Source organism: Ostrinia furnacalis, unplaced genomic scaffold (assembly GCF_004193835.3).
Source record: "Ostrinia furnacalis isolate ACB-3 unplaced genomic scaffold, ASM419383v2 OfSCF0166, whole genome shotgun sequence".
NCBI lineage: Eukaryota > Metazoa > Arthropoda > Insecta > Lepidoptera > Crambidae > Ostrinia > Ostrinia furnacalis.
The window spans coordinates 81,687-101,088 of record NW_021130405.1 but is presented as its reverse complement, the minus strand read 5'-3'; the positions used below and the strand labels follow the sequence as shown (position 1 = coordinate 101,088).

Here is a 19,402-nt window from a genome sequence, read left to right as displayed (position 1 = left end):
GCAAGAGTTTTAATTAGTCCGTCAGTTAACTTATCAAAAAATACTCTACACGTATTTTTCACTTTTTCAAACTAATGAAAATTTAAAGAGATAAAGCGCGCCAAAGTTCATAAGAAGAGGCCCGTGACGTCAATGCGTGCATAAAAGTGCCGCACGTTGTGACGTCGTGCGAAACTTCAACGCACCATAACTATGTAATTATTTGTTAGATTGACAAATAAAAATATATGTGTCCAATATTTTTTGATAAATTAAACATGACGGACTAAAAAATTTTTTTTAGGAAACTAGCCTATTATGCGAAGGCTTTGTCCGAAGAGATTAGAAATAAGAAGGTGTCTATGGACGACGGTAATCATTACCATGCTCGTTTGCCGCCTGTCCTATAAAAAAATCAGTACCCATTTATATTATTTTCAGGGTGCTCTTTTTGGTATCTCGAAATCTAATAAAACAGTGTTCGAGTGTGGCTGCTCGCTTATCAGTTATAAGTTCGCGCTAACCGCAGCGCACTGTGTAACAATTATGGAATATAGACCATATCGGATACGGTTTGGAAATACATCAGGGAGTGAGGTAAGACTTATAATGTTTTTGCATTTTATCTATACTTATAACAAATCTGTAGAGAGGTCAATTCTGTACATGAAATATATTTTCAAAATAACTATCAGGGGGTGATTGATTATTGTTAACCTGCCTAGGAGTATGAAAAATATTGAACCAAGTTTCGTTAAAATCCGTAGAGTAGTTTTTGTTTCTATAAGGAACATACAGACAGACAGACCAAAATTTTACTGATTGCATTTTTGGCATCAGTATCGATCACTAATCACCCCCTGATAGTTATTTTAAAAATATATTTCATGTACAGAATTGACCTCTCTACAGATTTATTATAAGTATAGATAAAGCCTAGGCGCAGACCACATATTTTTAGCCAATAATATTTGGGCCCGATTTGAATTTGTGTGAAGAATCGACCGATATCAAATCGGTGTAGGTATAAATGTGCGCACCTGCATACATGTCCATACTGATAGCAGTCCGACCCAACTACCGACCAACTAAAAGTCTATGGTTTTCGCCTGGGCAAGCAATTTATGTGTATATTTTGGCAATGATACGAGTATAAACGAAAAAGTAGGTAGTGTACATCCGTTCAAAATTGGTAAACGCTTTGGAATTGTAACAAAAATTGTTAAGACTTGCTTGTATTTTTTTTAATTCTCGCATTTTCATTTTAGGGTAAGGGGGTTTCGCTGGATGTGGGCATTAAAAATATTTTTATACACCCTAACTATAGTCAACCATATAAGTACTATGATATAGCATTAATGGAGTTGGAGCGCGAGCTCAAGACTCAGGCGCATATTAGACCGGCTTGCGTCTGGAGCGGCGCCGTTGGTAATAAATGGGTGGCGAACATCACTGGATGGGGAAAAACAACACCAGAATCAAGTAAGCTTTTTACGTTCGTTCGTTTCAGCCGAATGACGACCACTGCTGGACAAAGGCCTCCCCCAAGGATTTCCATAACGACCGGTCCTGTGCTGCCCGCATCCAGGTTCTTCCCGCGACCTACACCAGATTGTCGGTCCACCTAGTGGCCTGTCCACGCTACTTCTTCTGGCCCGTGGTCGCCACTCGAGAACTTTTCTGCTCCAGCGGCCATCAGCTTTACGAGCTATGTGCCCCGCCCACTGCCACTTGATTTTAGCAATTCTGCGGCCTATGTCAATCACTTTGGTTCTCCTGCGGATCTCCTCTTTTCTCCTGATTTCACTTTATACAATAATTAGTTTCTATTCCCAGAAATCAGAGTGACCATTAACCACCACACTTGTTTCTCTATTCAGATTCGGCGTCAAACAATCTTAATTACGCAGAAATCGATATCTGGGAGAAAGGCAGTTGCAACAAATCATTAAAAGGCCGACCTAACCGGCTCTGGAAAGATGGCCTGAAAGACCACCAATTTTGCGCCGGCAAGCTGGGTGTCGATACTTGTCAGGTGAATTAAATTGTATTTTTTTTACTATTAAAGCTCTATTCACACATATCAGTGAAGCCACAGTTCCGTCACAGTGTCCGCTCAGTTCAGTATCAGTGCTACAGTGTTGCGTCGGTGAAATGTTTTGAATATTTTAAAACGTCAGAGAGCTGTTTCAATATTCTTGTTCAGAAACTATGAAGTAAGTTATTTTGTTTTTGAAGCCGCGGCGGCGTCCGTGATGCGACAAAAATATAGTAGTCAAGTCGGCGTTTTTAGAATTGTTAGTTTTCATAATGTTCAGTAGTTTTTGCGTCTACTCAACTCAATCTATCCAATCCAGATAGGATTCTTCAGAAGTTGTAGTTACAAGTAGTTTGGAAATAAATTAGGTATATTTGCTGAATGATGTTATCCCCCCTCCTGGTACTTTCACGGCTAAAAGTAGCATAATTTTCCTGAATATAAAGTCAAGTTGTCCTTTGTAAACTTTAATAACATTAAATACTAAGCATAAAATAAGTACTTACCCTCTTTATTTCATAATTTTCAATTAATTCTGTGCACACATGTTAAGAGTCGCGGTCTAGATTAATCTATAGATTATTATCTGTGCCTGAATATGACTGTAACTTGTTTCGTGAGCCTTAAATAAATGAATAAATAAAACAAAATAGTTGTTTTTTTCAGGGTGACTCAGGAGGACCAATTGGGATCAGAAGGCCGTCTAATTATGGCGAATCTGGATTCATGCACCACGTGGTTGGAATCACAAACTTCGGCGTAAAATGTGGGACGAAGTTACCAGGAGTGTACACCAACACAACCACGTTCTTATGTTTCATCGAGAAGACTGTGTGGCCTGAAGAGCCAAACGAATTTTGTCCTTAGTTTATTTTTGTCAGCACATTTAAATTTAAATTAATTATTAGTATATTAGCCCTTTTTATGGTATTATGACACCACTTCGGGACAGCTATTATCGGCTGGTGTTTGCTGTTGGTTATTTATTATATGGACTATTTACGAGTATAATGTAGTCATTCATACTTCAGTTGTTTGTAATTCTATGTGTGTATTATAAAATACTGTTTATTTCTATCAATAAAAAAATATACTTCAATACGTAGTTAATGTAATTCTGAACCCTGTTCTAAACTTTGAATAAACTATGCTTAAAAAACGTTAACATGTATTGTGCCGTTTAAATTTTGCTTAGTTTGGGACTGGATAACGCAGTGTATAATGGCCAAGGGTAGGTATTAATTAATTTAACTATAATACTGGGATTTTTAAAGTGACGTATGTGTGCATATACGCTCAGAAGCAGGCAACTAACTCACTAAAGGAGAGAAGTCAAGTAGGGCCTATTCAGCCGGGCTAGGATGCGCGCCGTGATAAAATCTTAACGATGATTCTAGACGACAAACCTATGGGTTTATCGCGTAAAATCGATATGTACGCGATGGTACAAGATATGTGTTGTAGTTGTCTTGATAGAAGGAAACTCTTGAAACTCTTGATTATTTATTTAAGATAATTACAATATAAATCTTGACGATTGTGTGCACACTAATTAATAGGTTGAGAACTTGTGTAGAACTGATCGGCGAATGCTTCAAGTTAATAAAATTAAATATTGCAGCGTTTGCATGACCTACATAGTATTTACTCGTGACTTATTGTACTTTGTACACGATAAAATGACGTGATTAAACCTTATCAAGGCGCGCATCCCATCCCTACAGGGGGTTTATACGCGTCCCAAACTTTTATTCCCAGTAGTCCCTTTTGGCCAACACTCTCCACGTAGGCTAGACGGGAATCTAACTGTTAACCGTAGGCCTAGGATGCGCGCCGCGATAAGCGGTTTACACGCCATTTTGTCGATTTTGTTCATACATTTTGACGTTGATAAAGTATATCACGGCGCGCATCCTAGCCCGGCTGAAAACTTAATAGGATTTTCCCCCTCAGGTTCAATATAAGTGTATTTTAGGGATGCTTCCTAGGTAAAAAAGCAAGAGTTTGAATTAGACCGTCGGTTAACTTTGGAAAAAAAAACTCGACAAGTATTTTTCACTTTTTCAAACTAATGAAAAATTAAAGAGATAGAGCGCGCAAAGCATCAAAGGAAGAAGCTCCGACGTCACGGGCTTAAAAGTGTAGCACTTTGTGACGTCACGAGGTAATATAATTCAAAGTTCGTTTCTTAATTTAAATTGGTTTTACTGATCACTAGCTCTATTACTATGTTAGTATTGTGGGGGAGACCATACTATAAATAATATGCCTTTATCACTAATAGGTATTTCTCTCTCGTTCTTCCCGAGTTGACAAACAGATACACTTTCCTATATTGTTACAATTATGTCAGTATCACTATAGTTTGCTCCAAGGCAGTTCTCCTCCAATGTGACCATGAGCGTTTCTGTGTTTATAGGTAAAGTTTTGTGTCTATTATTAATCTAACAATACTATTAATAAAACTTTATAATAATAATAAAATAATAATATACCACAGTTTATGCTAATTAATGCTTTAATAAAAAAAATAAACAAAAAACAATTCTTTCTATTCTCTTTTTTGACCAAATTCTTGCATTACTATGCTTTGCTTAAATTACTAAGATCAAAATATTCTACCAATATCATTGAAATCTGTGGTATATTTATTCATTATTTTAATATTGTAGTAATTAAAAATATTGTCGATTCTGTGCTATTACTTAAACATACTAATATTATCGAATATTTAAAAAATATACCTAACTTGATCTTTTTTATTTAAAGATATCTAAAATACATAATAATTGGCAATAAATATTATTATGTATGGCAGTAAGTAGGTATTTTTAAAATATTAGGCAAATGATTTAGTTATTAACAAGTAAATCTATGGCTAAAACGACATTCATGTTATTTCTATTAACCTTCAAATTTTTCCTTAATTAACTACAATTTATTATAATTATAAACAAGGATAAAATATATTTCAGCATGTCAAGAATCCATCTACGTACTACATTATTCTACTGTTATACTTATCAAAATATAGGTTAAATCCAATACAGTGATTGACTGTTTAATATTCAAGAGAGAGTAACAAAGCTTAAAACACTTTAAAAGATATTCGTTTTCAATTCCACTTAAAGGTTGTCCCAAAACCAACTGGGTTTTATCCCAGACCTTAATCTCTCACCCAATACCAGATTATCGTTGAGTTTTGGGATAACCTTTAAGTGGAATTGAAAACGAATATCTTTTAAAGTGTTTTTAAGCTTTGTTACTCTCTCTTGAATATTAAACAGTCAATCACTGTATTGGATTTAATATCTATAATGTTAGAGCCCGAGTTAACAACGTAGCACATTTATCATTTCTTAATTAATATTATGTATAATGTTGCAATGCCCTCACAGGGCTCATGTTCTGGGACTGTTTTATTTTTAATACCTTGTTTGTACCACATGAAGCAATAAAGATATTATGATTATGATTATGATGATCAAGCCCGAAAGGGATCGTAAAAGTATCAACTCGAGGCGGTAAGTATTCTTTGTATGAAACTCCATATTGCAACGCACATTTATCCGCAGCGTAACGAAACGGCTCGCCTCGCGGTTGATAGCGTGCGAATGGCGATGACTAACTCGCGGAAGGCGATACAGGTGTTGATCCCTTTCCGAGTTGATAAGTCTGCTATGACCTTTATTGCCCCGTATTTGATATGATTTTTATTGCTGTGATGACTACCTACCACACTCTTCCCGTGGATTTCGTAGGAGGCGATTAAGCAATGCGACCGCTCAACTTCCCAAACCCGTCTGGTTGACAAGGGAGAGTTGGTCAAATCCTCCATTAGGTTTGTCTTACAACAGTGGACACTAAATGACCTATTGATGATGTTTTTTCCAGTAATGACAGCTTTTCTCTTTTCTTTTTTTTACAGCTGCCATAATTCTCGCAGTAGGAACACAAGTCTTGACACAAAATGATTCGGAATTAGTAAGTTAATGATACCTCTTACAAAAAAACATAATTTTAATTAGAATGTTTCTTGAGGTAGTTTATAAAGGAACGATTCAATATTTAGATTTTTTAAATTATTTAATATCTTTAAACGTGGTAATCCTTCTTCTTTGGATCAACATGTATATTGTTTTTGATACATTCAGCTGTAGGTCATACAAGTTTTACAACATTATTTTCTTATTATTTTCAGGACTACAATTTTATTTTTGAAGAAGACAAAATAGTTCCGATTCGTAAGTGAAATCTTTATATTAGTCGTAAAATATCAGCCAAAATAGCCCACTGTTGGAATCAAGGAATCGTCATATTCGTTTGTCAATCGCTTCGTCAGGTCGTCGGTCCATTGAGCAAGTAGATGATCCTACGTTTGTCGAGACTTGGTTGCCTTTCAAGACCCTGTTTGCATCTTTTGTCGGTTTTCCGACAGATATGACCCCTGCCAATTTTGTTTTGAGGCTTTTTTCTGTCAAATGACCTCGTCAAGGATTATAACTTAATCTTCTTGAAGAATAAATTCTCAAAGATCTTTCTTTAATAGCAACACCGACAGCTGGCTATTTTAATATTAGATTTTTACTCAAAAGTAATAGTTTTTCATTTCGTTTTTCAGCATTAGTGACAACAGAAAAGGTAAAAACGTTACTTATTTATTAGTGACATATTTACTATTTTAATATCCTTTTTCTTAAAAAGATGATAATTTACATGTTTATTTTTCACAGTCAAATAATACGCCTAAAGCAGTGGTTGCAACAACTACAAATGTTCCTCAAGTTGGTAAGTTTTTGTGATGTTTTTTTGGTAATGTTAATTGTAAACGAGTTATTCATCCTCTATCATGAGCAATAACTGTATGAAAGTATAGATAATTTCCCGCTAATTCCGGTCCCGTGGGAATTTCGGGAATTCCTTTCTTAGTGCACCTCTACGGTACTTAAGCTACGTCCCTTCCAAATTTCAAGTGCCTACGTTTAGCCGTTTAGGCTGTGCGTTGATATGTCACTAAGTCAGTCAGTTTCTCATTTTATATATTTAGATAACATAAGTGACAGTTATTTTTAATTTATCTCTAACTTTGTTATGTTTTCTTCTTTATTTTAGCAAAACCAGGAGTAAGTGTGTCGGGAATAGCACCTACACATTTAAATGGGTCCGAAATAACAACAGAGAGTAGTAATCTTACATCCAAGAAATTTGGTAAGTTATCAACTCAGATCATAGAAGGTTATCAATACCTACTTAAGTATGAATTTATTATTGTACTAGCGGCCGCCCGCGACTTCGTACGCGTGGATCCCGTTTTACCCCCTTCATTTATCTTACGCGGTTTAGATTTTTTCTTACAAATGTTTTTCCCGATAACTCCCGTTCCCGTGGGAATTTCGCAATATTCTGTTGTAACTAAGCTTTAAGTTTACTAAGGTACCTGCATGCCAAATTTCAAGCGTCTAACTTAAGCAGTTTAGATTTTTCATACAAAAGGATTTTCCCGCTAATTCCCGTTCCCGTGGGAATTCCTAAGTATACTATTACCTGCTATATGAGTATGAAGAATAATTATACCAAGTTTCGTTATAATCCGTCGAGTAGTTTTTGTTTCTATAAGGAACATACAGACAGACAGACAGACAAAAATTTTACTGATTGCATTTTTGGCATCAGTATCGATCACTAATCACCCCCTGATAGTTATTTTGAAAATATATTTCGTGTACAGAATTGACCTCTACAGATTTATAATGTATAGATATAGATGAAGAAAAAATACTACGGGACTATTCCTACCTCTCGTTTCCACAGCTACAACTCCTGTGTAGCCAGCCTGACGGCCAATAAAAATTAAAGTCAAGGTCGGAGGTCAAGTTTGTCCCGGGGTTCAAAGTTCAACTATCAATGGAAAAAAAACTAGTAGTATTTAAGCAGAACCACCCCCTGTCATATATGTAATCTTGCTTTCATTATACAGTGTGAGTCACGTTAAAGTGTACATATGAAAATAGATGAAACTAGACCTATTTTTATCGACAAAAAAGAGGTCAAAAAATTTTTGAGATTTTTTTTTAATTTTTTATAGAATTTTTTTTCTTCGAATTACTTATTGTAAAGAAAACGTAATAACTTTTAAACTAAGCGGTATATCCTGATAAAATAAAAACAGTAATAATGCTAAATAACAGGCGATCCTAAAAAAATACATTAAAATACACAAAAAAGGCCAACAAATAATAAAAAATGATACTTTTTGAAAAAAATCTGCTTTTNGAGCCATTTTCGGTTTCGTTGTTAATGAAGCATTGAATGGCGCGCCCGGAGAGGCTTAGTTCAAACGATCATTGCAAACGTTGTGATAGGGATAGAGACATGCGATTTTTGGTTTTACGAAGGTAATACGATAGAAAATAATACAACGTAATAAAAACCACCGGTTATAGGGGCATTTTTTGGAGAAATTTATCAAATAACCAGAAAAACACGAATTTTAAAGCAAAGCTTTTTGTTTTCGCCCCGCGCACTTGTTATCTCTTTTTTACGCATTTCTGGAAACGTATTGACCTTTCACACGCTAATTACAAGGCATGCATGCCTATGAGCTATTAGTTAACGTAGATAGTGTATTCACCTCTGATAATAGAGTTAAGTAACACGGCATAATTAAAATATTTTTTGGTTAAAATTGGACTCTTAATTTTTTATTAGTGGATCGATTCGACTCTCGACTCCGAACAAACTAATTTCAGGTTTTGCGCTTATTCGTTAACACGTTGTATAGTATGTGAAAATAATTAGTCATATTATTATGCTTTAATAATCTATACGCATAAGACTTACCCTAGGCGCAGACCACCGACTTTTAGTCGGCCGATAGTTGGGCCCGATTTTAATTTGTTTCATACAAATTGAAAATCAAATCGGTGTAACGTTTCACAAAACGATTTCGCTTTCATACATGACATCTGATTTGTTAATATAGTAAGACATACAAGAGCAGACATGAGTCTGCTTGTGACCACGACTGCAGCATCGCAGCCGAAACGTCAAGCCGTGAGTACATAATGTAACTCATTAATAAACGTCGCATGTCTTACTACACTGGTCATCACAAAAATCGACCCTCCCGCGACAAGCACTTTCAAACGTTTGCATCCCCACCTCCCACTAATATTGGCACCATTTAAAAGCCTAGTTCTAAACTTCATTTCATTAAAGGAAAGGTTTTTACCCCAAAAATGTGTCTGTAGAAGAATCCAGAGTCACTTCTTCAAAAAATAGGTAGTTACGCTTGAGCCAACTTTTATGGCTTTAAAACTGTTAAGTTGGGATTAATCGCTATCAATGTGTTAAACAGGACACGTGAGATCATTATTTGGTTTTATAACCATAAAAATTGGTCTAATTGATCCCAGAGGTGAGCCCAAAGTGAGGTCTTTTTTCAAGTCACATTTATTGTATATGTTAATCGTTTAAATCGTTTATTAAGAAATTAAATGTGTTTTTCTTTAAGGATATTTAATATCCTTTTATTAAGAAATTAAATGTGTTTTTCTTTAAGGATATTAAATATCCTAAACGATTTAAACGATTAACATATTTGATGACCACGAATTTTAAAGCAGATTTTTTTTTAAAAGTATCATTTTTTATTATTTGTTGGCCTTTTTTGTGTATTTTATGTATTTTTTTAGTATTGCCTGTTATTTAGCATTATTACTGTTTTTATTTTATCAGGATATACCGCTTAGTTTAAAAGTTATTACGTTTTCTTTACAATAAGTAATTCGAAGAAAAAAAATTCTATAAAAAATTAAAAAAAAATCTCAAAAAATTTTTGACCTCTTTTTTGTCGATAAAAATAGGTCTAGTTTCATCTATTTTCATATGTACACTTTAACGTGACTCACACTGTATTTTATTGAGATCCGTGAAAGGGAAATAATTTCCCACGTCCCATCTGGGAACCTAACTCAGAACCAGTTGGTAGAGTCTGACTCTATTAACAGTTCTACACTTGTTTTGTCCATAAAATTGTGATAATACTCTTTTTTCAGATTTTGACGACTGGGATCTCATGAATGAAGTAAGTAAAGAAAGAAAAAACAAATATAAAATATTTATCTGGTACAACAAACAATACAAATCAGCATAAAAGCAAAACAATTTTTTTGTTAATGTTCCATTACAAGAACCTAAAAATAATCATGGCTATTCTACATGTTATTGGTTAAAAAAATGTTATTTACCTTACAGAATGAAACTATGTACGATGGATTTAACCCAGAGGAAGTGGAGAGTAAGTGTTTAATTTTTCCCAATTACTAAAATATACATATTAGTTAAGTATGATTTTTTGAAAAGCCACAGTTAACGCATTTTTAAATATCATCATCTTCTATACTTGTAATAAATCTGTAGAGAGGTCAATTCTGTACATGAAATATATTTTCAAAATAACTATCAGGGGGTGATTTGTGATCGATACTTATGCCAAAAATGCAATCAGTAAAATTTTTGTCTGTCTGTCTGTCTGTATGTTCCTTATAGAAACAAAAACTACTTGACGGATTTTAACGAAACTTAGTATAATTATTTTTCATACTCCTGGGCAGGTTATAGTATACTTAGGAATTCCCACGGGAACGGGAATTAGCGGGAAAATCCTTTTGTATGAAAAATCTAAACCGCTTAAGTTAGACGCTTTAAATTTGGCATGTAGGTACCTTAGTAAACTTAAAGCTTAGTTACAACAAGGAATTCCCGAAATTCCCACGTGAACGAGAATTAGCGGGAAAATCCTTTTGTATGAAAAATCTAAACCACTTAAGTTAGACGCTCGAAATTTGACATGCAGGTACTTTAGTAAACTTAAAGCTTAATTGAAACAGAATATTGCAAAATTCCCACGGGAACGGGAGTTAGCGGGTAAAAACATTTGTATGAAAAAATCTAAACCGCGTAAGATAGATGAAGGGGGTAAAACGGGATCCACGCGTACGAAGTCGCGGGCGGCCGCTAGTTATAAATAAATGAAATAAAGTTTAAGTTGAATCTATTTTCGTGTTTAATAGTATTTTTTTTACCTTCACAGAACTAAGAGCCCGAAAACGGACTAAAGCTCCGGTAAGTAATTGATAAAGATAATAATTATAAAACAGATATATTATGTACCAGCCTAGACTGCATCCCACTTAACACCAGGTGCGATTGTGTTGTGGTCAAATAGCTGCCTTGTTATGCATAAAAAATACATAGATCTACATAGGAATATCTAATTTGTGACTACATATTGACCCGTTTGAATTTTTACGAGTAGCGGAATAGACACTATCTATATCTATTATATAAAAGAAAGTCGTGTTAGTTACTCCACTTATAACTCAAGAACGGCTGAACCGATTTAGCTGAAAATTGTCAGGGAGGTAGTTTAGAGCCAGGAGAAGGACATAGGATACTTTTTATCCCGTTCGAAATTAAAAAAAAAGTCTGCTTATTTATTGCCATTAAGGCGGAACAAAGTTCGCCGGGTCAGCTAGTTAGTAATAATGACATCAATATTACTGTAATTCTTTTTAAATCCCCCATATACAATAAGTAGCATTGTCGCACTAACTACAAAATAGATAGAAGAAGGCTCTCTCTCACTCTACATACAAAGTGCGCTCGGGCAACGCACACGGGCACGATATTACCAATAATCGCAAACCAGTCTAAACCAGTGCGAGAGCGAATGCCGTCCGCTTGAGACACGCATTGTCTTCTGTTACTATTTTGTGCAATAATTGTCATCCCTTTAATCCAACTATTCCAAAGTCTGGACCACTTAAGGGTACAAAAACCTGTTTTGTATGCTTTCAGACTACCACCACCACACAACCACCCCCACGGTACACGGTAAGAAACATAATATAACCATATTATTATTATGTACTTGATTAAGCGCAGACCACCGATTTTTAGTTGGCCGATAGTTGGGCCCGATTTTAATTTGTATGAAGAATCGGCCAAATCAAATCGGTGTAATGTGCGCACTTCCATACATGCCCATACTGATCAACTGCCCGACTAAACTATCGGCTGACGAAAAATCGATGGTCTGCGCCTAGGCTAATAGCACGCAGATAGAAGTAACTTATAGCTCGTGCCAGTAAAAACTGTCAATTAACGTAAAAATAAAGTCGAATGAATACTTTGTAAAGTGAAGTGAATTGACATTACCAAGTAATTTTCACTAATCATAACGCTTGTATGAATTTTGACTGATTGGTAAAATTTTAAAACAGGCGAAATCACTTTAGTCTAATTTTTTACACTCAGAAGTGGATTTGACTAACTCCTCTGGTCAAAACCACTTTTGACTGAAAAAATCAGTCATTAATGATTTGACCAAGGGCATCAGTCAAAATCACTTTTTACTGATTTTTGCAGTCAAAAGTGGTTTTGACCGATTATGAGTTTTGATTGTAACATATAGGTTTATTTCTGACTTTTCAGACACCGTTGGTTTTGTTAGTGATTGACGGATTGGATTTAGAGGTAAGTAAATAAAAAAATCTATAGTATATCTATTCGGTTTTAGTTTTCCTACCATTAACACATAAGTACCTACTAAATGATACTTATATTTTTCAGTCCGAGGAAAGCGATCAGAAAACCACGGTAAGTTCAAAATTCTTCTTCTTCTTCTTCTTGTCGTGTGAACAACAAACCTACACAGCGTTGCCCAAAACTCCGCCAAAAGAGTGGCGTTGTCAGTAGCCTTCATTAAATCTTCCTGCGTGCAGTTGTTTGCGCACGCAGGGCACGACAGTTTAAAATTATGATATGTTTTATTTATTAACATTTTTAATTTAAATATGAACTAAACACTGGACAAGTATATTTTAAGCTCGCAGTCAGAGCTTTGTTAAAGTGACAAAATGTGAAAAAAAAAGTTAATAAAACACTTTTTCTGTTACAGCCTCGTATGACTCCTAGTACAACAATAAGTACGAGTTCTGTGAGTACCAATTTATGAAAATCAAATCAAAATCAAAAGTATTTCTACAATTATTACCAGTATTTTGGCACTTAAGAAACTTCTTGTAATCTTTCGGTAGGGATGATTAGAGTCAGCCTACCCAATTGCCATTTTGTAAGCCATCGCTAATGGCCTAACCAATGAAGACCTACATCGAATATTTATAATAATCGTTCGTTTGATGTAATAGTTCGTAACGGGCTACTGTATTACGGGCTATGAAGTCGCAGGTTCGATTCCCGACAAAATAATAGTAAGGCCCAGAACAGACGGTGAAACGCAACTGCAACGAAACTGCAACTGCTAGTTACTTTTGAGTTGCATCTAAGTTTCTGCCATAGCGTCCGTTGAGAGACCACACATGATGCAACCAGTTTGAAACTTTCAGTTTTAGTTTCATTCATCGGAATCATCAGAAAGTTGCAGTTTCGTTGCAGTTGCAGTTTCGTTGCAGTTGCGTTTTACCGTCTGTTCTGGGCCTAATAGTTTGTTGTGAGATCTATTATCATAATAGATAATACAAATTTTCAGACTCCTAGGATTACAACTCCACCAGTTACAGATGGATCAGGTGGTGAGGATGATGAAAGAGCAGGTCCAGTACGTATTTTAAGTTTTGTACTTAATTATGTTTAGTTCAAAGCATAGATTAGTAAAATATTTTTAGATAAGAAAAGTGAGGCAATTTGAGTAGCCATCCCTACATTGTCAACTTTCCACCAGCTCGCACTTAGCGTTTCGATAACTCTTGCGATACGAACAGCTAGCAACTGGAATTCGCTGCCTGCTGCTGTTTTTCCCGAACACCATGATCCGCTTTTTCAAGGGGATAGTGAATAGGCACTTAGTCTGTTAAGTAAGAGAGGGACGCCTTGCTGCAGTGAAGAGTGAAGACTAAATGACTTGATGACACTAGAAAAGTAATATAAGTCCACCCCGCTAACGGAACTCTACTGAATCTTTGAAACAAATCAGATAATCTACTAACTACTAACTTCGAATCCTCTCATTTTTGCATATTGTTAGCGTATACCGTTCCTACAGGGCAGATATGTACCATCCTAGACTGCATCTCACTAAACATCAGGTGCGATTGCGGTCACCTACCTTATTCTGTATAAAAAACATGTTTCAGGGTGACGACGGAGAAGGAATACAACCTATCACTGACGAACCTGACTACGATTCTGAAGAAAAAAAAGATGATCCTTGCAATTACGAGAAGTATCCTCACCCACTTCCAAATATCATTAGAACTAACAGAAGAGTCAGTGCCATAAGTAAGCCATTAATAAGCTTTAGTCAAGCCATATTTATCCTGAGTTGCACCATCCTACTTTAACAATCAATTCTGAATTCTTCTGAATAATTCTGGATGCGGGCGGCGCAGGACCGGCCATCCTTGATGGAGGCCTTTGTCCAGCAGTGGACGTTATTTAATTTTGGCTGAAACGAACGAACGAAACTTTAACTCAAAAATACTATTTTTAGACACGGGTTTTACTATTTTAATTGAAATGGAACGCGAAAGTTTAAAATCTTATTTTAACTCAAAAGTCTGTCAAACTCCACAGAAATACCGGTTAAAGTTGAGGTGGTGCAATTTTAAAGAGAGAAAAATAGTTTTAGATGATCATTACCATTGCTAACATAATACATTTCTTTATTCTAGAATGCGAGGAATACATGTGGCATTACAAGATCGAGGAGATCGATCGAGAAAGAAATCGGTTAAAATGTAAGGATTTTTTTATTCAAATGGTTAAAGTACAACTCAATCGAGTTAACTATAGGGTTATTTTATGGGGCAATAGCACAGATGTTCGATCGTTATTTATAAAACAAAAAAAACTAATCCGTATATTAGCAAATATCAAGCCCAAAGTCAGTTGTAAACCTTATTTCCAAAAGTACAAAATTCTACCCTTGCCTTGTATCTACATTTTAAATATTTGTAAATTTGTCCGCTCCCACTTTGAGTTTTTTACCAAACGCGAAGAATCATGTCCACAATATCATTTGAGAAATAAAAATAAATTAAAAATACCAACCATCCGCCTAAATTTATCTTCTTCAAGCACCTACAATATGGCCATAAAAATATATAACAAATTGCCTGATCATTTATTAATAGAAAATAATAATAGTACATTCATAACAGGACTAAAAGAGCTATTAACTACGAAATGCTATTACACCATAAAAGAATATCTAGACCATAAAATTAATTATCGATGTACCTAACTAAACTATAACTTTCTATCTATAAAAAGAAGCCTCCTCTCCTTAGATTTTAAGTTTGCAGCGTCCAACAGGGTCCTTAATGATCTCCAAATTTATGTAACACCTAAATGTACTTAAGGAAGCAATAAACATATTGAGTATTGAGTATTGAGTCGCGACTGTGCGACGGGTGCCCGCAGTGAGTGTGCGAGCGCAACAGCAACATAATTACGTGCGAACGATAAGGATGGGTGGCTTGGGGTCATTAGACAAAATTCTACGTGCTCACAGACCGGGCTTTAGTTAAGATCGGCCAGTCCCGTCTGTGGTCCCATTGCGATGGGCATCGCTGTTGTGACAGGGTGGCACTGTTCAGTGTTCAGTTCACTTTTTCTGTCCTTGTAATATTTTATGTGCTATTTCTGTCTTTTTTTCTTTACACTCTATTTTTGTCTTGTGTGATGTTCATAGTAATAAATGTTTCTTTCTTTATTTTATTTCAGGCAAGGAAAATTCGCCAGATGATACCTCAGAAATTTTCGGAGGAGCAAAAGCCTTGCAGGGTGATTTTCCGCATATGGTAATATACTAGTTTATTAAACGTTTCATACTCTCTCTCTCTCAAACAGCTATTTCCAAGTAGTATTGACTATGGAGGAGTGCAGGACAACCAAATTGACTGACATAGCTCGCAGAATCGCTAAAATCAAGTGGCAGTGGGTAGAGCACATAGCTCGCAGAATTGATGGCCGCTGGGGCAGAAAAGTTCTCGAGTGGCGACCACGAGTCGGAAGACGTAGTATGGGCAGGCCCCCCACTAGGACCGACGATCTAGTGAAGGTCACGGGAGGTGCTTGGATGCGGGCCCGGACCGGTCTTTGTGGAAATCCTTGGGAGCCTCCCACAAATCGACATTAATGATTTGGTTATTTTTAGGGAGCTGTTGGCTGGGTATCATTAGATGGGGGCATGAAGTGGATGTGTGGTAGCACCCTGATCAGCCCAATGTTTACCCTAACCGCTGCACACTGCAGGCTGGCTTCCAGAAGGATGCCTCTGAAGTATTTTGATCCCAAAATAGTTAGGTTCGGCAGCGTTTTCTTATATGTAAGTTTCATTTATTTATTAAAGATATTAATTTTAATTAACTGGTTTGTTATAATTTCCGTTAACCCACTGAGCAAGTACTCTCTTACCAGTATCACCGAGCTGCTCTGAGCTACGTACTATTGGCCACAGTTCCAGACCAGCTACCCATTTTCGGTCATGTCGTCTCATTCTATCGCAAAGAATCACCATTTGATGAGAAGACAGAAAAAAACGGAAATAGGTAGCTGGAACTGCGGCTGGAATAATACAGGGTGGCGCAATAGAACGTGCATTTTTAAAATAATTATTAAAAAATAAATACAAAAGGTATAGTTAAAATAAAACTAAGCAATTATTAAGTGATAACTGAAGTTTATTTTTTAAAAATAACATCATCTAAATGATGACCCTCTCTACGTTGGCACTCCTCTAACCGCAAACGGAAATTACCGAAAACTTTCTTAAGTAGTGCTGGTTATTCCTTTGGCAGAGATTGCGGCCCAAACTGTCACTTTAGGGCTATGTAACGGTTTTTGATGTTTGAGTCTGGGATTCTCACTATTCCAATAACGACAATTTTGGCGGTTTACGAACCCATTCATATGAAAATGTGCCTCATCAGAGAAAAGGATGTTTTCAAAATTTGAAAACCGATTGAGCATTTCATTAGCAAATGTGAGCCGTGCTATGAAGTCAGAGTCTTTCAATTCTTGAGTTAATTGCAGCTTGTATGGATGCAATTTAAGATCCAAGTTTAAAATTCGTTGCAAACTTCGTCGCGATATGTTTAGGACAGACGATCTCTTGCGAGTAGACATTTGTGGATCTTCTCGTACCGACTGCTTAACACTCTCAATATTGTCTTCGGTCCTAGATGTGCGTGGACGACCTTTTGCGTGTGGTTTAAACGTCGATCCAGTCTCTTCAAACCGCTTTATCCAGATTTTAATTAAATTAGCACTCGGAGCCTCCCTAATTTGCCGTACACCATACTCAGAACAAAATAGTCGCCTGACAACTACGTACGAACGACAGTTTTCGTAAAATGCGCGCACGCAAAATGCGCGACGCTTCCCGTCGAAGTGACTCATAGTGACTAAAACTTCATGAACCGCGCTACCCAACGATATCGGTCTCCCCTCGCCCACGCCCCTTCTACCCCGCAAAAAAAAATGATGCAATATGCACGTTCTGTTGCGCCACCCTGTATAAGATCGAAATGTTCATTACCTTAATAATACAATTGGTATAAAGATGGTATTTTGAAAAACTGTTAATTTTTTCCAGGACACTAACAGAACCAGATATAAGGATGTAAAAATAAAGGAATTTTTGGTGATGGACGAGTATCGAAAGAATCCGCTTCAGAAGTACAATGATATAGGATTGATAAGATTGGAGGAGGAAGTTAAAATGACCCTGACCATTCGACCTGCTTGTCTGTGGAGCGGATATTTGGTTGGTGAGGTGGCCAACATTACTGGATGGGGCAAAGTAACCACTAACGAAGGTACCGAATGAACAGTTTTGTTGCCATTTAAGGATTTTCCACACTGAATCCGTTCTGCGGTCGGGCAAAGTGAACGCAGCCCGCATCATGTATGAACAACATTGTTGATCTCTATACATTTTGTGTGGACCGTGCGAGCACGAGCACAGATCGCAAACTGAGGGTTGAGAGCTGCTTTCACTTTGAATTGACCGCAGACCGCATTCAACGTGACATATGCTTTAGCATCTATTACAATTACAAGAAACAAGAAAGGTAACTATTTACTCCTAGCATAAATTGATCTAGATAACGTTACGCAAAACGCAATCCAACTTTATTTCGCAGATTCGGCATCGAAATATCTCAGATATGCCGAGGTGGATGTCTATGGTGTAGACACTTGCAAGAAGTACGTTCGTGGAAGAAACAATAGAAAATGGCCGAAGGGTCTGGTGGAGCACCAGTTTTGCGCCGGAAAACTAGAGGGAGGCATCGATGCCTGTCAGGTAAGAGTCAGCTCGTCTGTGGACTGTATTCTCTGAGTATAAAGTCCTTTTTTGTTTGTGCGCATCGCAAAATAAAAAGAAAAAAGTTAGAAAATTACACAATACTCTTTTGTCATCGCAAAAAGCAGGCGGCAAGTGCGTGAGAGTATACAATACATTGCAATAGGGAGTCTCATATAAAGATTACTGAACGGCTCTTACTAAAGGTCAAAGTAATTATACCCACCTATCTACCTGCGAGATGCATTTAGTTCGACCTGATCGCAGACTGCATCCAGTGTGAACAATCCTTTAGAGCTTAGTATGTCCGCTAGAGATAGGTATTTTTCTATGTAAGACGGACGACACGCAGTGACACCGCTCCGGCGTCACACCGCCGCCGCAACGCATCGTGTACTTCGACTTATTCAAATTTTTTTCCTAGGGCGATTCCGGAGGTCCACTGCAGATCAGACAACCCATGCCTATGGATAATACCCACATTTTCCACTACGTCGCCGGGATCACCAGTTTCGGCATCAAATGCGGGATACCAAACCTGCCTGGCGTGTACACCAATGTCTCCCATCATAGCTTCATGTGCTGGATCGAGAAGACCGTGTGGCCTGAAGAGAAGAACGACTTTTGCTAGGTTTAACCGACAGAAAAAAGGTCATGTACGACGACGACCGCACATCAAGGTAATCAATCAATTTGAAGTCTTAAGTAGTTGTAATTGGAGCGAATTTCCACAAACAATTCTATCTGATGTGCTGTAGTCTTGTGCAATTTCGCAAATTTGTCTAAATGCTGCTGAAAAGATCTATGTTAATAAAATAAATGTAAACTGTAATGGAAATAAAAACATTTTAAAAGCGTGAATTTGAAAAGATTATTCCTAAAAAGGTGATTACAGATTCGATTACTTTCTTGTACCAGGAAATTAGTTATGAGTAAATTATATTTATGTGCTGTTTTATTGACCGAAGACTACCTACTTCATAACGGCGAGTAGGTACCTATTGCTAATGTTTTACATTAATAATAATATTACAATTTATATCAATATATTT

General features: G+C 36.5%; 1 protein-coding gene across 1 annotated transcript in view; it reads left to right on the top strand.

Moving 5' to 3' along the window:
- LOC114353202 (uncharacterized) overlaps positions 1-19,182 on the top strand; it is a 34,197-nt gene extending 15,015 nt beyond the window's left edge. Inside the window, exons 7-32 of the mRNA XM_028305087.1 lie at positions 421-576; positions 1,248-1,461; positions 1,860-2,014; positions 2,684-2,876; positions 3,292-3,353; positions 4,382-4,436; positions 5,946-6,001; positions 6,219-6,261; positions 6,639-6,658; positions 6,751-6,805; positions 7,130-7,225; positions 10,075-10,103; positions 10,274-10,316; positions 11,112-11,143; positions 11,879-11,914; positions 12,515-12,556; positions 12,653-12,679; positions 12,981-13,019; positions 13,572-13,640; positions 14,176-14,320; positions 14,713-14,778; positions 15,767-15,843; positions 16,200-16,370; positions 17,640-17,862; positions 18,190-18,350; positions 18,775-19,182. Of these exons, the coding sequence (XP_028160888.1) occupies positions 421-576; positions 1,248-1,461; positions 1,860-2,014; positions 2,684-2,876; positions 3,292-3,353; positions 4,382-4,436; positions 5,946-6,001; positions 6,219-6,261; positions 6,639-6,658; positions 6,751-6,805; positions 7,130-7,225; positions 10,075-10,103; positions 10,274-10,316; positions 11,112-11,143; positions 11,879-11,914; positions 12,515-12,556; positions 12,653-12,679; positions 12,981-13,019; positions 13,572-13,640; positions 14,176-14,320; positions 14,713-14,778; positions 15,767-15,843; positions 16,200-16,370; positions 17,640-17,862; positions 18,190-18,350; positions 18,775-18,981 (2,472 nt within the window). The 3' untranslated portion in view covers positions 18,982-19,182. The remainder of the gene's footprint in view (positions 1-420; positions 577-1,247; positions 1,462-1,859; positions 2,015-2,683; positions 2,877-3,291; positions 3,354-4,381; positions 4,437-5,945; positions 6,002-6,218; positions 6,262-6,638; positions 6,659-6,750; positions 6,806-7,129; positions 7,226-10,074; positions 10,104-10,273; positions 10,317-11,111; positions 11,144-11,878; positions 11,915-12,514; positions 12,557-12,652; positions 12,680-12,980; positions 13,020-13,571; positions 13,641-14,175; positions 14,321-14,712; positions 14,779-15,766; positions 15,844-16,199; positions 16,371-17,639; positions 17,863-18,189; positions 18,351-18,774) is intronic.
- Positions 19,183-19,402: the final 220 nt, after the last annotated feature.